This window comes from Onychostoma macrolepis, chromosome 12 (genome assembly GCF_012432095.1).
Source record: "Onychostoma macrolepis isolate SWU-2019 chromosome 12, ASM1243209v1, whole genome shotgun sequence".
In the NCBI taxonomy this organism is placed as follows: Eukaryota; Metazoa; Chordata; class Actinopteri; order Cypriniformes; family Cyprinidae; genus Onychostoma; species Onychostoma macrolepis.
The window spans coordinates 2,279,026-2,301,743 of NC_081166.1; the positions used below are offsets into that span (position 1 = coordinate 2,279,026).

At 36.3% G+C, this 22,718-nt stretch overlaps 1 protein-coding gene across 1 annotated transcript; it reads left to right on the forward strand.

Moving 5' to 3' along the window:
• The first annotated feature begins 691 nt into the window (after positions 1-691).
• LOC131551495 (uromodulin-like) lies at positions 692-22,529 on the forward strand. The gene is made up of 9 exons (XM_058794500.1): positions 692-1,303; positions 3,540-3,597; positions 5,486-5,590; positions 5,644-5,824; positions 8,359-8,520; positions 9,167-9,399; positions 9,847-9,986; positions 18,916-18,991; positions 21,899-22,529. The coding sequence occupies exons 1-9, from the start codon at positions 692-694 to the stop codon at positions 22,357-22,359; spliced, it is 2,028 nt and encodes a 675-aa protein (XP_058650483.1). The 3' UTR covers positions 22,360-22,529.
• Positions 22,530-22,718: the final 189 nt, after the last annotated feature.

The window sequence follows — 22,718 nt, forward strand, 5'->3', positions numbered from 1 at the left end:
TTTGCAGTCTTTAGAACAAATACTGCTCTGTCTTTTGTTTTCTTTCTTCCTCTGTGCAGATACCACTTGATGGCTGTTCCAAGACCCATGCGCACCGAACTCCTCACCTGCGTGTGAAGCCACAACCTCTAAAGACAACGAGACCCACTGCCGAGCCAACTGTCACGAAGACAGAACAAAGAAAAAAATACACAACGCAGAGAATCACATACGGGAACTTCAGTCATCATCAACATGAACAAGATTGTCGTATTATTAACCATCATGGACATCACGCTAAGTGTAGACCCCAGAAACAACATATTCTTAGAGCTGATGAATATGTCAAGAAATGCCTTGTTTGCTGGAAAGAACGTTTGCATGCCACACGCACCTTCAGTAGGAGCAGGAATCCCATGGGTGGCACACCCCATCTCCAAATGTGATACGTGTACCTTATTCGATCATCATACCAGTGGATTATACAACAAGGATACATGTCACAACGTAACGATTCCTCCAGCTTCTACGTGTTGCATTCCTGGACTACCATCCTGCAACCTAACTTCAGCTACTCCCATCATGACAGATCTACTCATGCCAATGATGTTCTATTGGTGCATGGAAAATTATGCTCCAGCATCGACTACACTGGGTGAAATTCCTCGTGAACGTTGCAGCTTTGTGATTAAAGAGGAACCAAATTCAATGTATGCGTTACTACATCAGTTACGAAGAGGAGAATGACTTAAAAGAGTGTCTCTACGGGAACCCATCCCTACCGAAATTTTTTGCTATAAATCAGTTGTGTATGATTCCTCCACCGACTGGCACTTTGTGGTTATGTGGAACTTCTGTCTACAGCATCCTACCCAGCCAATTCAACGGCAGGTGCACCCTGGTTTATGTTCTACCAGCTATCAGAGAAAACACACACTCCACCTCAAATTCTCCACATCTACAAAATTCAGCTTCTACCAACAAAGAGGGCTGCATTCCAGGACTCACTTGTGTACAAACGTGGTGGTCAAGAACTCTTGGAGCATTAATCCCATCGTATGGCGTCATGCAGGCTCTCGATCAAGTCAGAAGCCTGTCGGATTCTGTACAGAAATTGGCCAATGATACGGTTTTGGCCCTGGGCAATATCACGGACACTCTCGCTTCACACAAGATGATGATCTTACAGAACAGAGTGGCCTTGGATTACATTCTTGCAACACAAGGGGGAGCCAGTACCATTATCGGCCCTGAATGCTGCACCGGTTTAATGGATCCAACCAAGAACTTGAACAATATCCAACAAGACATCCTTGATCTTTCAGTAAAATTACACCAGATGACTGAAGATAATTCTTCATGGTTCGGAAACTTGTTAGGTAAACCCTGGCTGTGGATCAAGGACATAGCAATTCTGCTCTGCTGTTGTTTCTCATACTGGTGTACTATCTATGCATCCACAGTATCAAGTGTTTCATTCAGCAAATGACTTCCGCCTCTCACGAGGAAATGACAGTTCCAACCAGAAAAGATTATTACCCGTAAGAACTTCACGGACCATAATTGTATGTTTTGTTTCTGTGTCAGCATGCAGTTCGTCCCTACAGACAATCAACACAGAACAAGTGCTATGTGCCTGTAACGATCACAAGTTACAAGAATAAACTTTTAAGTGTCTAAATTTGTATTTTGTGAGAGTTATTAGAACTCTCAAAGGGGGAATTGTGGGATTACAAATTTATTTAAATGTTTAATTTAGATCCCTATGTAATAGTGTACAAACTGAAGAAGTTATATACATTGTATTTAGCATTTATGGTGAAGATGATGACATCAGATGAACGATTCAAGAGGTCCCTGCCAGTTCCTGTTCTCTTATTGTAAGTGAAATGAGCCAGACGACGGTGACTCTTGCCTTTTGTTTGTAATTGCTCTTGCTGCCCCTGCCCCCGTCTTTGGGCAGTTAGGCTGATTAGATTAGGAGTCGTTAAATGGGGCAGTATGCTATACCTGAATACCTCATTTGCATGTCTTAAGGTTGTCACCCAGGTGCTTGGGTTCCATTCCTAAGCACTGCCCCCTAAATGTATATAAACTACAATGTATCACTGCTTTAAGTTAGATTTTCGATGACTACAGCTACCGACAGCTTGTGTTCTCAATAAAAGAATCCTGCTGAAGATACAACCCGAAGTCTCCTGGTCTTCACTTCTGAGTTGCCTAAACTTTAGAAGACATAGGTTTACAACACAAGCTAGAATTGTCAAACTCATACATACCAAACACGAATAACCCTTAAAGTCATTCAATAGTTATTAAAAAGACATACATAATATGCGCTTAAAACATTATAGTCTAATGTGTGGGTTACATACATAATATGGGGTTATGCATAGAAATGTCCTTTTAGGATGATTTTAGGTGCATATGAAAAAGAAAGTCTCTGTGTAGTTCTATGGAGACCAAAATACATGTTCTTTGGACAAAGGAATTTCAGTCTGGTTCTTTGTCTTCTATGTGTGGGGGAAAGTCAATCTAAAAAAAGCTTGTGATTTCTCTCGTGGAACACATGTGATGGCCATCTCTTTGACCATTAATCTTGATTATTTGCCCCAAATTTGACGATCTCCTTCCCGCGTTGGACTTATCAATAAGTGTTCTTTTGTCTTAATGTTGCAAGCTGTCCTGTGAAAGAGGCTGGTGCTAGGATCTAATTTATGATGTTGTCCTGTTTTCTTGGGGCCTCTCTGCAATTTCGGCTCCTCATGTTTCGATGATCTGATCGAATCTTAAATTATCTGATTTGTTCTGATCCTACAACGTGCATCACATTAGTTTTTTTGAATAATAATGATCTCCTGCTAAAATGTGCAGAGGACGAAAGTGCAGAAGAACATTGCTGGTAAGCATGTGAATATAGTGTTCACTTTCTTAAGGAACAGGCCAGAGTTGATTCTTTTCTTTAGTTTAAATGATCAAATCATGTGACATTAGTCTTATTCTTTGTGGTTCTTGTTAATCAAGTTGGTGTTGGTGGTTAAACATTATTGAAACAGAACAGAATGAGACACCTTTGGTTTACCCATGCAGGTGTTTTAAGGTGACTCACCATCATTCCATCTACAGTCACATCTGTTCACACACAGAAAAGAACGTCTTTCTAAATGATGGGCTCATGCAAAGAAACAATACTGTACAAATATCGTAATAGCTATTGAACAATGAAAAACTGATTTAAGTCACTTTCTTGAGATTACTTTTTGTTCCAGTGATGATCCACCCCCAGTTATTAATAAAGGCACTGATGAGATTGTGAGAGCTGCTGTTCATCATCCCTGTATCCTCAGGTAAAGCTATTTCTCTTCCTTGTTTTATCCTATTTAGATCAAATTACTCTTTAGATCACAGATGATGTTTTGATGGATCTAGTTTAGGCTATTTAAATATCTGTCACATTATAATCAAAGGTGTTTTTTCCCCCAGATTTGCACAAAAACACATCTAAAATAGTGTAAATAAGAAACATTTTATGTGTTTGTATGTTGTATGTGTGTGTGCAGGTGCAGGAGGAGCTGCTCATCACAATGAGGTTTCTGATCTCTCTGTGTGTGATTTATGGTCAGTGATTTACAATCGGTCATTTCCAAATATTCAATCCTAATGTTTACCTTGTTTATTTAACAGGTGAAATAACCAGTGGACAAACATCAAGTATGATCATTCTTTCACTTCATGTAAAAAATGTACTTTAAAATTTACAGGATTTTACTGGCAAAAAAGTTGCCATTAAAATCCTGTAAAAATGATGTTAATTGCAGTATTATACTGTAATCCATTTTACAGCAAAGCAAATTACAGTTAACCCATTTAAGCCCACTGGCAACTATAGTTGTCGCAGTTTATAGTTGTCATTTTCCTTTTGTAAGTATTTTTCTAGATGTTATCCATGTTTTATGTCTCAATGACATGCAAGCTAACAATCAAATAAAGGATTTCAAGGGGGAAAAAAAGGTATTCACTTCCTTCCTTTCACATGAGGCTGTCAACTTCCTACCCCTATTTCTAGCAAGCATGGCAAAGGCAAACCCTCCCAAACAAAGGTCTTTTTCATGCTACTAATAAGTATTTTTTGTTGAAATATATACATCCACATAATCATGAAGGTCTCTAGAATCATTCAAACAAAACAAATCTTACAAGAGATCTATAGTTTTCTTGTATAGGCCTACTTAGTCAAAAGTCCAAGCGGCAACTATAGTTGCCGGTGGGCAAATGACTTGTAAGTACATATAACATACATCATGGGGAAATGGAGGTATACTGTTGCTAGCATCATGCTACTCATGTTACCTTCTTGTTAAAAACAGCTTGTTAGCATCATGCTAGCAACATGCTAATCATGCTAATATGTTAATCATGGTAGTATGTTGCGAGCATCATGCTAATCACATTAACAGCTTGTTTAACATGCTAACATCATGCTAATTTTGTTTTAAAATTTTACTTGTGTTAACATGTTGTTAACATAATGCCAACACGAATATAGTTAATATTAGTGCGAGTGCCAAGTTTTCCCACGGCAAGCACCACTCAAATTTTCTTCAGAAAATGTACAGTGCCCTCCACTATTATTGGCACCCTTGGTAAATATGAGCAAAGGCGGCTGTGAAAATAAATCTGCATTGTTTATGTTTTTGATCTTTCATTCAAAACATTCACAAAAACAATTGAAAGTGGGGAGAAAATCTCATGATGAAACAAATGTTTTTTTCTTTTTTTTTTTCTCCAATGCATGTTGGCCACAATTATTGGCACCCCTAGAAATTCTTATGAGTAAAATATCTCTGAAGGATATCACCATTCGTATTTACATTTTTTTAGCACACCCGGGTGACAATAGGAGCATGAAATTGTCCAGCCATGACTTCCTGTTCCACAGGTTTATAAATGGCAACTGATAAAAAAAAAAAAATCTAAACCTGACTGCCTCTGTTAGAAATCTTATAATGGGCCGTGGTTGGATCTTTCATCAGGACAATAATCCAAAACAAACATCAAAATCAACACAAAAATGTGTCACTGAGCACAAAATGAAGCTTCTGCCATGGTCGTCCAAGTGCCAATTACCTGAACCCTATAGAAAATGAGTGGGGTGAACTGAAGAGGAGAAGCCCCTACATGGAGCTGTGAATCTGTATGAAGGAATGGTCTCTGATCTCTTATCAGGTGTTCTCCAAACTCTTCAGGCATTATAGGAACAAACTCAGAGCTGTTGTCTTGGGAAAAGGACGTTGCAATAATTGGGTGCCAATAATTGTGGCCAACATGAAAGCGCGCCCCCCACATTCAGTTGTTTTTCTTCAATGACTACGTTTACATGCACACAAATAATGCAATTTTTTTCCAATAATCATTTATTAATCTTATTTGCAGATCAATTAAGAACATGATATTAGTTTATGCCCTTATTGTATCATTTAATTCATTCTTTGGTTCTCTTTTTCAGACCTCTGTTCAGAACTCAACTGCACAGAGGATGAATGGTGTGGAGAGAAAAACGGCGTCTATGGCTGTTTGTGTACCGAGAACCAGACCAGACCAGATTATTTAGGTGACTCATTCTACAACAAAAAAAATGTGTTTTTTTTTTGTTTTCTCTCTCAGATTTCTCAGAAACCTGTGAAAGCAGCTCTGGATCCATGTCTGTGTCTCGCTGTCAGCTCTTTGAGGCTGGTTTTCCAGCAGACGTCTTACACCTCAATGATCTCAACTGCAAAGGAACGATCCGGAATGGCAGAGTGGAATTCCATTTTGATAACGATGAACACATCTGTGGTGCAAATCAATCAATCAAAATGCTATCAAAATGCATGTCATCTCAATCTTTGTACTGAATGTTTGGGAAAAAACCCTAAAAGAATAAAGCAAACCTCTATCATCTAGAGTGCTTCTGACTTCTTTTAACATAATGTTCTGTTTTAGCCTTCTTTAGGCCACGGAAGCATGGTAGTGGGTTTAGTCTTATGTACTTAATTCCACAATACGATTTTGCTTTCTTCTTGTTTATTTGATTTTGATAACTGATCAACAAAAAGCATATAAATTAAGATACAAATTATACAAAATGAAATTTGTTCAAAAGAGGGATTTTCTACAAACAAAAATGTATGAAGTGGTCAAAAATGGTCTGACCCACTCCATTTCTCCCAGCGTGCTGCCGTCCAATTCATTACCACGCCCTTTATGACATTTACAATTTTCTTTCAGAATTAACAGATTAAACTCAAAGAAAACACAAACAAATAATATTTAAACATAAATATAAAACAAAAATATGGCTACAACATGTTCACTTAAAAAAGACTTGAGTCAAATCAATGATTTAAGCACAGCTATTCTTTTGTGCAAAGAAGGAAACTTGCCTGTTTATGCAGCACAATGGCCTTTTTTAAAAAGAGAAAACAGATGAAAAGGGGTGTGCCATTCTCTTTTGCAAAAAAAGGCATGACAGCTTCATAATTGCATTGGGATCAGTCTGACAGGTTAAGGGGGCAGATACAAAAAATGCAGAAAAACAAGCTGTATTTTTAACAAATGCTCTGGAGCTGTTAAAAAGACAAAATAAAATGAGAGCTCTTGTTACAGGTAATATAGTGAAAGAATGGTAGATACTGTCAGAGGTGGGTAGTAACGAGTTACATTTACTTCGTTACATTTACTTGAGTAAATTTTTTGGGTAACTAATACTTTTAGAGTATATTTAAAAATGGGTACTTTTACTCTTACTCAAGTACATTTTTAGTGAAAAAACGGTACTTTTACTTCGTTACTGTGGGCGACGCTCCTCTCGTTACTTTATCTTAATGCATTAAAAATCCTTCAATTTATTCCAAGCGCGCCGTCTACTTTTTTTTTTTTTTTTTTTCTGGGCAATGAGCGATGCCCGTTCGCGAATGATTCATTCTTTTGAGTCAATTCTGTTCGAAGGCTTGATCAAACCAGTTGGCAGACCAGTGAATCGGTTCGCGAATCAGTTTGAATGATTCGTTCAGTTCCCTGCCGCACCCCGCACGCGCTGAGTCTGACGCGGCTCGAACGTCAAGAGCGTTGAAGACGTGGAAAGGCTATTGCTAGCTATGAAGATCTTTATTAGATGAACACCGCGTGTGCTGTCGGTTCCACAGGTATAGATTCGATTACAGTACACGATACCATGACATTACCAATTTGTTGTACATGTACCTTCTATACAATGTATAATTTATTCATTGTCACAGAGTATGAAATAAACAGCCGCCAAACCCGCGTTAGTTCCAGGAGGAATGCCTTGCCAAGACACAATTAATATTGATATTTTCACAATATTTACGCTTGCAGAAATAAAGGCTACATTTGTTTACATTTTGCAGAACAGACGGAAGAAGTGCATTTGTTTCGTTATGTTCAGATGTTCTGTAGCGGTCATGTGAGGAGTTTTCACTCTTCTCCGTGTCAGAGGTTATATACATTTATAATACATAATTAAACTTTAAAATATAATTTAATTTAACTCAGTGATGCAAATCAGAATTTGTATCAGCTGTTACTCCAGTTTTCAGAGTCATATGATCCTTCAGAAATCATTCAAATATATTGATTTATAACCAGTGTTGTTGAAAATAAATAAATAAATAAATTAAAAAAAAACAGCATATGCTGGTTAGGTATGTTTTGAAGCTGGGATGTTGGTTTGTGCTGGTCATGTGCTGGTCTTGAGCTGGTGCTCAAACCAGCATCCCATGCTTCAAAACATACCATACCAGCATATACTGTTTTTTTCAACAGGGAACAGTTTTGCTGCTTAATATTTTTTGGAACCTGTGACATTTTGTTCAGGATTCTTTTATGAATAGAAAGCTAAAAAAAAAAAACAGCATTGATAATAAATCAGGCTGATAAAAATTCTGATTTGCATCACTGAAATAAATTACATTAAAAAAAACAAACATTAAAAGTATTTTGAACGGCAGTGTGTGTGTGTATATAAAAAATGTATCTAAATATCTATATATCTAAATAAAAATAGACTATATTCAGTATATCCAAAGTAACTAGTAACTAACTACTTGAGTAGTTTTTTATCCGATACTTTTTTACTCTTACTCAAGTAACTATTCAGACTATTACTTTTACTTTTACTTGAGTAAATATTTCTTCAAGTACTTTTACTTTTACTTGAGTACAGTTTTCGGGTACTCTACCCACCTCTGGATACTGTTGATTTTCATATGCTACTGACATTGTAGCTATACAAAGCTAGTTGTAAATACTGTATGTTAACATTTTATTTAATGAGTGAAATAAAGTGATTGATATGTTCAAATAATATATATGTTGTCCACAGGCCAACGGCACCCACTTCATCTACAGTAACTTTATTCTGGGGACACCGAGGTCAGAAGGTCTCATCAGCAGAGAGAAAATCCTCAAGCTTTCTTTCAGCTGCGTTTATCCTCAAACACAAACTTTTTCTATGAATGCGGAAATCAACCCACTGGAGAGGTGGGAGTTTTTTTAAGCAGGAAAAAAATAATGCACAGTGTAAAAATTTGTAAATATATATTTCAAGAATATGTATGCTATTCTCTTCATTGTTATTTATATAGTACTTTACACAACACAGATTGTGTCAAAGTGCTTCACAGTATTAAATAGTAAAATAGTGTGTCAGTAAAAATTAAATTCTGCTGTAAAGCAGGTCTAAAAATAGGACAATAGTAAAAAGTAATTTTTTAAGTTAAAGTCAGTTCTTTGTTGATTCAGTGATGTTATCGTCCAGTTCAGTTCTCTTCCACACTGTAAAAAAAAAAAAATGTTGAGCCAACTTAAAATTTTAAGGCAACAAACTTCAGCAGATTTTTGAGTTTTCTCAATTTGTTGTTTTAAGTTTATACAACAAAATTTGAGAATCTCCCACAAAAACAAGTTGAGCAAACTCAAAAATCTGCTGAAGCTGGTAAAACATGTTTTTTAAAGTTCGCTCAATTTTTTTTTTTTTTTTTTTTTTACAGTGCAATAGTGTCTGTGCAATCAAGTTGACAATATTGGCAAAAATTAATGCTATTAAAATATTGTTAAATATAGATTAAGTGGAAATCCAGTTTTTTTTTTTTTTTCTTTGTTTTTTTTAACTTGAACATTTTAACAGCATTGTGCACGAGACCCTCCCCGCTGGTGAAGGCAGATATCAGGTTCGGATGACTCCATATGAGGATGATGAGTTTACCCGGCCCTTCACTGGTAGAGTGGATGCAGAGCTCGACCAGAAGATGAATGTGGAAGTTCGTGTTGAGGGGGTTGACAGCCGTCAGTTTGCCCTGGTGATGGACACGTGTTGGGCTACACCTGTGAATGGTCTCCGCTGGGATCTCATCGTTAGAGAGATCGTTTTTTTTTAAGGCTCATTCCTAAAGGGATAGTTCCCCCAAAAATGAAAATTCTGTCATTAATTACTTACCCTCATATCATTCCAAACTTGTTCATCTTCGGAACAGAAAGTAAGATATTTTTGATGAAATCCAAGAGCTTTCTGACCCTGCATAGACAGCAAGGGAACTACCATTCAATGTCTAGAAACTTAGTAAGGACATCGTTGGACATCAGTGGTTCAATCGTAATTTTATAAAGTTATGAGAATACTTTTTGTTCCCCTGTCTAGGCAGGGTCAGAAATCTCAGATTTCATAAAAAATGTTTCAGGACTAAAGCACAAGGTTCCTTTTTTTTTTTTTTTTTTTAACATGGAATGCAAATGTGTGAAGATTCACAGAATCACTTTTGAACTGAATAAAATAATTTGATTTGTTGATTGTCATAATTGTTATTCTCAGGTGTCCCAATCCAAATGATGGCGTCTCGACATCCAGCCGTTTCTCCTTCAGGATGTTCATCTTCACTGAAAACTCCACTAAGCTTTACCTGCACTGTGCTGTTCACCTTTGCCTTCTGTCGAGCACTCGCTGCTCAACGGTGAGTTTACAAAACCTTTCAAAATGATAATGAATAATATTTTTAAATAATTGATTGTAGCATAATGAAGGTTCAATCAGAAAAGATGGAATCACAGTCAGTGAGCTAGTTCAATAACGTTTATCAACTCCAAAAAAACAATCCTCTACAGTCTATAAACAAAAATAAAAAGCTTTTCAGCATCATCTCACAGTCTGTCTAGCTTCCTCTCCCTCATCAGCTCTGGAGCTTTTTAACCTCTCTCTTGCCATCACTGCCTTATGAGGCAATGACTTTGCAGGCAGCGTTTTTGCACAAAGGCACCTCATGAAACTGATTTTGGACAGGCTTCTGAGGCAGTGTAAAGTTTTATTGATCTACAACAAAATAGAACAGGTTTTGGTGATAACTAAACGAATATTTAATTAATATAATACTAATTTCTTGCTACAAATAACATTAAAAGTGCAAAGGTTAATCAGAAATATATTATGCTGAAAATCTAATTGATATCCATTAAAAAAAAAAAATGCCTCAAATGCAAATTCAGCTGTAGTCATTTGTGACCCTGGACCACAAAACCAGTCATAAGGGTCAATTTTTCAAAATTGAGATTTATACATCACATGAAAGCTGAATAAATAAGCTTTCCATTGATGTATGGTTTGTTAGGATCGGACAATATTTGGCTGAGATACAACTATTTGAAAATCTGGAATCTGAGGGTGCAAAAAAAATAAAATCTAAATATGGAGAAAATCACTTTTAAAGTTGTCCAAATGAAGTTCTTAGCAATGCATATTACTAACCAAAAATGAAGTTTTGATATATTTAAAGTAGGACATTTACAAAATCTCTTCACTTTACTTAATATCCTAATGATTTTTGGCATAAAATAAAAATCAATAATTTTGACCCATACAATGTATTTTTGGCTATTGCTACAAATATACCCCAGCAACTTAAGACTGGTTTTGTGGTCCAGGGTCACATTTCAGTTAGAGAATGAAAAACAAACAAACAAAAAAACACCTAGGGTATTTCTCATAAAATTTTACAGTTTTGAAGAATGTTGCATGTTGAAGTGTTCTTTCTTATAAGAAAGGGTTGGGTTCATCCATTTCATAAATAACCAAAGTTTTGAATGAATTTGAGAGATACATTTGCGTATGTTCATACGAGCAGTGTGGCACTCTCTTTGAATATACCAAAGTCACAGTAACCTGAAGTCACCTGAAAAAGCATGTGTTTTTTTTTTGTGATAATGTGCTTAAACTGCAAACAATAAACTTTTCATTGCATGATAACGGAGAATGAAATTACTAACACTGTCCATGCAGTGATGGTCATATAGGTATTGGGGAATCTTGATCAGCTAGTTCTACCAGAAAGACTCGGTGTCACGATTACGCTTGGAGCAAGGAACGAGGAAGCACGGATATTCTTCATATCTATTATCTTTAATCACACAATCACCAGGGAATCCAACAGAGGAAGACAAAAATGACATTTAACAGCGGACGCTAGACTCAGGGAAACACAGGGTTTAAATAATTATCAAACTAAACAAGATAATTAAACACAGCAGGACAGAAATTAACCAATAATGAACTAATAACAGGAAACTAACCAAATAAGGGCACAAGAGGGAGGAAACACAAGACATAGGGACACAGGACTGACACTTGGGAGGTGATTATTTTACAAAACCAAGACATAACAGAATTCTTTGGCGTAGGCCCCAGCCGTAGCTTGAATCTAGGTTGATGATTCAGCTATTACTGCCGAGACGAAGGCAGGGGTGGAGCCTACCCCCCTGCAAACACAAGGAAGGGTGAGTAGAGCGCTTATATATTTCTCGTGTCGATTCACTAGATCTAATTGTAATGTGTGACGTAGCATTAAGTCTTCCTAGTAGAACTTGCACTAAAGCTTCCATTTCCTTAAAAAAACCTGACTATTGAGTTTGACTAAACATTATTTCTCATGAGGTGAAGCTATTTTATGTTATAGTTCAGAATACAGAGGTGTTTTATTGGTTTTCTTTATATGCTTGCTGATAATGAGGAATAACAATATTATAACTTAACTGTCATTGTTGCACACATCAATAATAAATGAAATTCAGTTTACATAATTTATTATTCTAGGTTAATATTAATAAAATATTTAATTGTATTAAATATTTAATTTTATTGTATTATATTTTATTATTTTAATTCACAGTTTATTTTAACCATAATTCTTTTTAATGGTAGGTTTATTTGAACAGTGAGAGACAGAATAACAACAAAAAAAATCCAGAAAAACACATTTCAAAAAAGTTATAAATTGATTTGAATTTTAATGAGTGAAATAAGTATTTGATCCCCTATCAATGAGCAAGATTTCTGGCTCCCAGGTGTCTTTTATACAGGTAACGAGCTGAGATTAGGAGCACTCTCTTAAAGGGAGTTTCAGCTTGTTACCTGTATAAAAGACACCTGTCCACAGAAGCAATCAATCAGATTCCAAACTCTCCTCCACGGTCAAGACCAAAGAGCTGTCCAAGGATGTCAAGGACAAGATTGTAGACCTACACAAGGCTGGAATGGGCTGCAAGACCATCGCCAAGCAGCTTGGTGAGAAGGTGACAACAGTAGGTGCGATTATTCCCAAACAAAATAACTGTCAATCTCCCTCGGACTGGGGCTCCATGCAAGATCTCAGCTCGTGGAGTTTCAATGATCATGAGAACGGTGAGGAATCAGCCCAGAACTACACGGGAGGATCGTAAGGTCTTCAGTTCATCATCACTGTATTCAGCTGCTGAAGAGAGAATCTCCCTGAGTTTGATCTGCAGCAGCATTTGACCTCAGGTAAAGATAAAGTTGGGCTCAAATAATAAGATCCTTGATTTTTCACTGATCCAAACTATTTTTTATTTATTTCTTTTATGAATATTTATAAGTAATGTGCATAATTTAAGTTAAGTTTTCACTAATCAGCACAGTATACACAGAAAATAAAAAATCTAACAAAATAAATAAGCAAATATTTAATGTGTGTAAATGTGTGCAGGTGCTGGAGTTGACGTTGGTCACAGTGAGGTTTCTGATCCCACTGTGTGTCACTACTGCTGCTGATTAATGGTGAGTGATTTACAATCTGTCACGTAAAATGATTAAAGGGGACCAGTTATGCAGAAATCACTTTAAGGTGTTTGAACACAGTTGTGTGGCCGCAGTGTATGAAAACAACCAGCCTATAATGGTCTGCCATTACTGCTGTAGCTATACAATTTCAGTGCCAAAGAGGCATTACAAGTGTTGTGTTTTGGGATGCACCAAATAAATAGACCATAAATAGACAAAGCAGGTGGAATTAATGTAATCTTCTGTAAGAATCGTTTTCCATCCTTTCTGTTAAAATGTAGTAATTAAAAAAAAAAAAAAAAAAAAAAGTGTAGTAGGAATAAATAATGTGGTGAAAGAGTCTGTAGGCAAATGTTCACATAACCCTATGAATGATTATCAGATGATCTGGTCCATGAATAAAGATGAAGACCTCAATTATTGATACTGTCAATATGTTTTGTGTAATTGGATCGAACAGGATGGAAAAAGATGAAGACACTGGAGCTGTGAGAAGTCCCCTCCTGCTTCAAATGTTCCACCATCATCCCTGTATACAAGAAACCAAAAATTACAGGACTTAATGAATACAGACCTGTTACTTTAACATCTGTGGTCATGAAATCATTTGACATTACTGGACCCTTGCTGGACCCCCTGCAGTTTGCTTACCGAGCAAACAGGTCTGTGGATGATGCAGTCAACATGGGACTGCACTACATTCTCCAACATCTGGACAAACCTGAGACTTATGCAAGGATCTGGTTTGTGGACTTCAGCTCCGCTTTCAACACCATCATCCCGGATACCCTTCAGAATAACCTGACCCAGCTCTCTGTACCCACCTCCATCTGTCAGTGGATCACCAGCTTCCTGACAGACAGGCAGCAGCTAATGAGGCTGGGAAAACACATCCAACACCCGCACCATCAGCACTGGAGCTCCTCAGGGCTGCGTTCTCTCCCCACTGCTATTCTCCCTCTACACAAATGACTGCACCTCTAAAGACCCCTCTGTCAAGTGGAGTCATTCAGGTTCCTGGGCAAAACCATCTCTCAGGACCCGAAGTGGGACACTCACATTGACTCCATTGTGAAAAAGGCCCAGCAGAGGTTGTACTTCCTTCGTCAGCTGAAAAAGTTCAACCTGCCACAGGCACAGATGACACAGTTTTACTGTTACTGAGTCAGTTCTGTGCTCTTCTATAACTGTCTGGTTTGGGTCAGCCAGCAAATCAGATTTAAGAGACTACAACGGACTGTTAAGACAGCAGAAAGGATCATTGGTGTCCACCTGTCCAGCCTTCAGGACTTGTACTACTCCAGAGTGAAGAAACGGGCAGGTAACATCAAAGACCCCTCAGACAGATGCTACAGATCTCTGTGCACTAGAACATTTAGGCATAAAAACTGTTTTCCCCCCCCATGCCATCTCCAGCTTAAACAGCTAACACATAACACCTTTGTTCTGTAATTAATTTCTGTAATTCATTCTCCATCCTTAATTATTGCCTCCTTCTCAAGTATTATGTAAATATATATATGCATATCTCTTTATTTATACAGCTGTATATAGAGTAAGTAATGCACAAATCTGTACATAAATCTACTGTTCATACACATTACTATTATTTATTGTTAAGTCTTAATATTTAAATGTTTTTTTGTTCTCATGTCAGATGTGCATGTATGCATGTACCAGGAGCACCTTAAAAAAAAAAAACCCACAAATTCCTCATGTGTTTGCGCACACCTGGCGAATAAAGCTAATTCTGATTCAGAAAGTGACAAACTAGAGGGCATAATGCATTACGTGTTTCCCAAAATGTACTGTAATGTTTATGAGTAAACAAGGAAGCTTCATAGTCTTCCTTTTGTAATCATTTATTGCTTTTAGTAATAGTAAGACAGACAACTATTAGTGATTTATTGCAAACGTTGTTTCCCTTCAATACAGGTACTGTGAAATGCGTGAGAAGTGTGATTCTACTTTCATTTCTATAGGATTTGAAGAAGGTTGCTGCACTGTTTGAAGTCTTCTTTCTGCTAAGATGTGGTGAGGTTCAGTCATTTCTCAAATAATCAAAATGATTAATTTTTGGTCTCACTTTATTTTTGGTGGCCTTAACTATGAACTTGCATTTAAATGAATAATCTGCTACAACTCAAATGTGCACATTCAAGTTTTTACATTGTACTTATTTAAAAAAAAAAAAAAAAAACTGGATGTAAATCAAATACAAGTTAATTTCTGTAATTACACTGTTGACCCATCCCTTCCACTCTAAACCTGAATAAGGTGAGAAAACTCAAAAGAGGTAATCAAAAAAAGAAAGAGGCAATTAACTTTAAGTTACGATGTCTCCAATTTTAAGTAAATAGAGCTGTTAGGTTTTGAATTTATTGTACTTAATTACTCTTAACTTGATGTACTGAGTAACCTAACTCATGCATTTTGATAGCAATTAACAAAACTGATTAAGACCTTCTTTTTTTCTCTAGTTTTCTAGTATTTTTTTTTAGTTTGGGTTTAAACCACTGATCATTTACCAAGGGTGCTGATATTTTTGGCCATGACTGTAGTTATGTGCGAGCCCTCTTTTAGTCTAGAGGTAATGGGCCTAGCAGTAACAAATTTTGGAGAGAGAAAGCACAGGGACCTCTTGTCTCCAGCTCCAATAACACACCTCCAAACAAAAATAACTTAAGTTTTTATTAAATCATAAGAAAAAGATAAAGGGAAACATAAGCTTCAGGAGGGGGAAAAGGCCAACATAAACCAAAAGATTTCAAACTCAGTTTTAACCATAACTTACCTATACATAAACCAAAAGCAAATGAATAACAAGAAAAAGGCACCCACCTCCCTACAAGTTTCCTTACAAAACACTTTAATTCTAAACAAATTTACAAGTCTCCAGCTAAATCCACAGTAGCACCAATGGTTAGCACTCAATAGAAACAAAACATAAAGTTACCTGGTGCCAGAGAAAAGAAGTCCATGTGACAGGTTACAATCTGCAATCCTCTCAGTTTGCTCCAAGACAGTGCTGGCTTTATATGCTGGTTTCCTCCTGAGTGCAGCCAATCAGTGGAGCTGATTAGCTCAGCAACAGGTGAATCCAATCGGTGAATTGGTGAACAGATGAATTCTCACTGGAAACAGTCCACTGATTCAACACAAACCCATTGGCTACAACCATGGTATCGGAAAGATTTGCAACTCTCTGCTCATTTAAATGGACATTTCCAACATTTTCCAGAATACAACTTTTGAAGTCCTCCAGTAAGACCAGCTCTTAAAGCTGATCAAGGTTCATGATCCCACTGGAGAGACACCACCCCTCGAACCTCTAACTTGTTAAAATGCAATGTACAAAGTAATAATAACTAGGGATGGGCATTTTTGGCAATTTCTTATTTCGATCATCAATAGGTTTAAAAAATGATTAATCGAGTAATCGGGGACGGGGCATGGCCGTAATGGAGATAATGAAAATATGTGAAGGCTGTTAAAATGAATGTTACAATTTTTTTTAATGACTATTTACTAAAGATTTCACATCCTATAAAGTTCTCATTAAAATGCTATGTTTACGAAATTCCAGTGAACTTTAAGTTACGCGCTATAGTGAGTGAGAGTGAGAGTGTGAGAGTGTGAGAGTGTGAGAGTGTGAGAGTGTGAGAGTGTGAGAGTGTGTGAGAGTGTGAGAGTGTGTGAGAGTGTGAGAGAGTGTGAGAGTGTGTGTGCTCCCGCCGTGATGCGCTTTAAACAGCGCGTTGAAACATGGGCAAGGACAGGATTTACTATGGATTTCACATTCTATAAAGTTCTTATTATAATACTTATGTCATTAATGTTTATGGCAGATTTGTGCTATATTTTCATCTACATTCCCAGACAGCAACATAGTTTTGGCCCAGATCTGTCCCACATCTGGCCCGCATCGATTTCACACGGGCCAGATGTGGGCTGGATCTGGGCCAAAACTATGTTGCTGTCTGGGAATGTAGATGAAACATTGCTTGCTGTCTGGGTTATCAAGTGATTCCTAAAATTGCCTGAATGTTTTCGAAGCCATACGAAGTAAAAACATCACTGTTGCATTATTATAGGATCGGTATTTAAAAAAAAAAAAAGAAACATCTAAAAGCAATATGACCGTCTCAAATAACTACTCAAATAAGTCAATATCGGGCATTGCATTTCAGCATGAAAATAAATACTGGTAATATGCAGCGCATTCAGCTGCATGTAAATATATGTTAACATCCCAACACAATCCTATTAGATTAATCAGATGTGTATTTAGCTAACCCAGACATCACTATGTGACTTCAAAGCCAAGCTTCTCTCTCTTCTCACATCTATACTTTGAACCCTATTCTGTTGCAAGCTAAACAATCAGAGCCCAGGGTGCCGCCCAAAATGCTGCTATAACCAATCAGAATTTTTTTTCCCCCCACAATCATCGTTTTCATGATCGATCATCGCTGCCACGGCCTAGTAATCGAGTACTCGATCGCTGATGCACATCCCTAATAATAACTTAACTTTTACAGCATTTATAAATTTTTTTTGTTGTTGTTTTTGTTTGTATATTTCTTGAAGAATTATGAAGCTTATTGGTAAAGTGTTCCCCAAAACTCTTAAAAGTGACAAGTAAGATTAGAGAGTTAAGTTTACATGGACATATCTACATCAAATTCCACTGTTTAATTAAACCCTCCCCTCTGTTTGCATTAGTCTGCACACTTCCAAAGGAGACATTGCTATCATTTGAACGAGGAGTTAAATGTGCAGCGGAGGAATGTAGGACATTTCTAAAGAGTGTTACTCTGCACCTTCATTAAACTCGTGAATACAGTGTTCACTTCTTTAAATTCTCCAAGAACAGAGTTGCTTTCTTGTTTCAACAAAATTACCTGGCCTCGGGACATGCCTCTGCACGACATTTAAAAAAAATGTATTTTGTGCGTGTGTGTGACGCATTAGCTTCAGGGAAGTAGTCTACCAACACTTGCCTGCTTAACCTAATTTTATTCTATGCTGTATTTGTAAATCAAGTTCCATTAATGTTATTTGTCACTTTTTCTTTCTTTTGTTCCCCCTTCATTTTCTGTACCTGAATATTAATTTGCCTGATGTTATAATGTTAACCTGCCAACTAGCATGCTTCCCAGCTGCTTTAACGACATTGCAGTTTACTTTTTGGTTTAAGTTTGAGTTATTTGCATTGTTATGCTCTTGTTAGTTTGCACATCTCATAAACCCTCATTACTTGACCACCTGCATGAATCAGTGGTCTTAGTATGAAATAATTATTTTAATGTTATTGGTTAAACATTATTTATAAGCAGAATTAAAATCTAAAATCCAGTAAATCTCTCCAGTCACCTTTAGCTCACTCACTCGTTGTCTTACTTTTTTTTAATTTTTTTTATTTTTTGTTTTGTTTGTTTGTTTGTTTTGTAAAGCTGCTTTGGAAAAAGTACTTGTTCATCATCATTCCATCTACATCTATCTGAGTGCAGAGTGAAGGAATTTCTAAAAGCAGGTGCACACATGAGAAAATAATTAAAATGTTTGTAAACAAATTATTTCTGGTTCCAGTAAAGGCCCACCCACGGTTATTAAAGACACCGATAAGATCGTGAGATCTGCAGTTCATCATCACTGTATTCAGCTGCTGAAGAGAGAATCTCCCTGAGTTTGCTCTGCAGCATTATTTGACCTAAGTTATTTATTTATGCGCAAATATGCTCAAAATAAAGTGTAAAATATGAGAAACATTACACGTGTGCATATGTATATGTATATAAAATATGTGTGTGCAGGTGCAGGAGGAGCCGTTGGACCCAACAATGAGGTTTCTGATCTCTCTGTGTGTGTCACTACTGCTGCTGATTAATGGTGAGTGTTTTACAATCTGTCGTGTGCATTAAAATGTAAGTAGGTGAACTTTCTTAATGCTAATTAGTGTTAGTTAATTATGTTTATAATTAATATAATAGTATATTGTGTATTTAACAGGTGAAATAATCAATGGACAAACTTCAGATGCTATTTATTTAATAATAATAATCTTTTAGATGTACTTAACTGTCTACATTATCAGGTTTTTTTTTGTGACTTTATTTTAAAAATTGCTTACTTAAAAATTGCTCATTTAAAAATCTAAATAAAAACTATATATTTTTCAACAACTTAATTTTTTTTTTTGACCACAAAAAATAGTTTTAGCTAAATATTAACTTAATTACTTCAATATTTTCTTCACCTTGAAAAGTTAGGTTAAGGCTGCACAGTTGACTGATTCAAAGTTGAAGAATGTAATCTGTCCAGATGCCACACATTTGTTTTTCAGAGTGTGTTGTGCTCCATAAAATCAGCAACAACATTCTGTCTCATCTTTTTCAAATGAAATATATGTTGTATAAATAATGGTATTGATACAGCTGTACATATTACAGATTAACCCAGACATTGTGTTTAACACATAAGTCCAAACATTGTGTAAAATCGAACTTTCACCAATGCTATCCTGTATACCTTAATATTTAAGTGTGTTTACACTGTTGTGTCACAAACAGCTGTTACGTTCCCAGTTAATCTAGGGTTCAAGGAACCAGTAACAGAATAAAACGGTGATGTGTGGAGGCAGCAAGGTTCAACTCCCAACTCCAGTGCTTTAACAAATGTCAACAGAATACTCAATCTCAAGAAATACAAGCTCTTTTATTACACAGATATGGGAATGTCTCAAGGCTTCAAGAGGGGGCAAGGCCAAAATAACAAACAAAAACCCTCTAACTACTAGGAAGAAACTAACTAAACTAACACAAAGAAAAAGAAACAAATACAATCAATACTCTAACTCCCTAACTATCATAAACAGGAAAAAACAAGGTATAAAGAAAAATGGCACCCACCTCTCTACGAACATATTCCCAATAAATTAACAATAAGTTCATAAATAAAGAATATCAGAGATAAGTACAAACAAATGATAACTTCTAAACCAAACCAGATTTCTCAACTTAAGCAACAGTTACCACAAAAGTGTTAACACTATAAAGAAATCACTTCAACAACATATTAAATCAAAACAACTAATACAACTTATGGGGTTGAGAATAGAAGCCTCACGATGCAGCCTCCACACACACACCCCGCACAGTGCAATGGTGCAGCTTATATCCAGTTTCTCCTCCAATCACGTCAGATCACCAATCATTCGAATCAGGTGGCAGTCATTACCTCCTGCTTATGGGAAGTAAAGGGAGAGAGAGAGAGAGAAAGAGAGAAAAAACAAAAACAAATACGTCCTTGGACGTAACACAGCTAATTAAGCATATACTCATCTGTAAAAAGATATGGAGAGAATTTGTTCCATTTTGTACAATGGAACTGTTTGTGAAGTATGTGAAGATTCAACCACATGGAAAAACTGTTTTCCTTTGAGTCCAAAGGAATTTAAAATGATCAATTTGATAGGAATAAGAGAGAAAAAGGCAGGAACAGCAGGACCAACTAGAAAACCAACTAAAGTGCATTGAAATCCATAATTTTGACTTCATGGTATCAGTATACTCTCAGAAGAAAGGTACAAAAGCTATCACTGGCGCGTTACCTTTTCCAAAGGTACACCTTTATACCTTATTTACCTCAAAGGTGCATAATAATACCTAAAATGTGCATATTAGTACATACATGGTACATATTTGAACCTTTTAAAAACTTACCAGCCCAGTGTTAGTTTTTGTACCTTTTTTTTGTGAGTGTAAAAGAGAAGAGAAGGTACACTATATGTAAGACTTTTACCAAATTTTTGTTAACTTAATTAGCTAATTTAGCTTCAGCATTCTATCTACATGCGGTGAATCTGAGGTTAATCTGACTCCAATTTCAAATTATTCTAAAATTTAGACTGAGATATTTTTTTCACTTTGACCTATACTGGACACAGATTTGTGGTATTACCTGACTCCAATTAATCTACTAGTCATAATGATTTCAGAAGAATGTAAAATGTATCAAATATAACATTTTGATTGTCAGGGAAAAACGTGATGATGCATATCTGACAGCAGCGAGGCAGCAGCGAGTGAGTGTTCTGTGTGCAACTCACACAACACTGCAAGGGGTTTACTAGTAACGGGAAGGTTTGGGGAATGGATTAACAAGATAGATGTGGGATAAACACATTCTTAGTGAACTTTTGGCATTCTATGTGGTCTTTTGGTGTACTGTATTGTGATCAACTACTGCAGCAAGCCTAATCATGTCCCTTTATTATCAGATATCTGTCATTCAGATATTGACTATTCAGTTTTGGCTAATATGTATTCCAATTCTGACTAGTAGATATTTTTATATATAAATAGCTATTCATTAGGTACATGTTTAGATTTTTTTTAGATACTAGTACTATTAGACACAAAGGTGTCCTTGTTACAGTGTAATTATACATTTAAGTACTGAGTAATATTAATTAACTACATGTACTTACTATATGGTTAGGGTTTGGCTTAGGGTTACCTGCATGTAATTATGCATAATTTATTGTTATTATAATAGAAAGTACATGCAACATGTCATTGTCATTCAAACTTGTAGAATCAAATAGTGATAAAGTTGCTAGAAAATGCTCAGTTAAGATCTAGGTGGCAGGTCTATTTTAAATAGTGAGAATCATAAGATCCATATTATCCAAATATTTCCTCGGTTATAAAGATGCAACTGTATCTGTAATGTACCAATTTTTGACACGTAATCAGTGACTATGTATCATCACAGGACTGTTTTTTGTTCTCACAGAATCTACAGCTTCCAGCTCTGATCCATGTTATGATTACACCACTCTTGATGAATACTGGAGAGACATACGGCAAAGCCCATATGAATATTATGAAAATGATGACACCCTTGTTGAATGGAGTGGCTGGTATCGTCTGTATCTGAATGGAGAAAGTGCCCAGATGTCTGAGTGGTGTGTGAGTCATATGAGATGTGGTGGTGAAACTGGACTGTATCTCAACGACTCTCATCCAACACTTGAGGATGGAGTGGTGACCCTTGAAGTCATGGGAAGTAATTCGTTGTGGAGTTGGGATTGGTGGTGGTGGGCGCCTTCCTCTCAGTGTGGCGACTACACATCCACTTCCATCCAAGTCAAAGCCTGTCCAGGAGATTATTACGTCTATGAATTCATCAAACCCAACATATCATCCCCTGTGCCGACATATTGTTTTTTTTTTCTCTGTAAAATTTTGTCATAATTTGTTTAAAAGTCAATATCAAGAGTAAATGATCAAGGTTAATTATTGGTTAACATATTTTAATTGATTGTTTAATGAAATGAATATGGTTTAAACAGTTAGAATCAATGGCGTGCCATCCATTAACCATTATGTAGGTCTCCCCACACCCTCTCATAGCACATAAAACACAATGCAGTGAAGTGCAAAATTCTAAATATATGTGAAACAACTGTAAAAAAAAAAAAAACAATATGGAAAATTACTTTGTGCCCATTACATTTTTTTTTTTTTTTTTTTTACAGATTTAAAAAAAAAAAAAGTGAATGGTGATAATACAGAGTCAGTAAATTACTTTGTTTATAATGAATTTCTTTTCA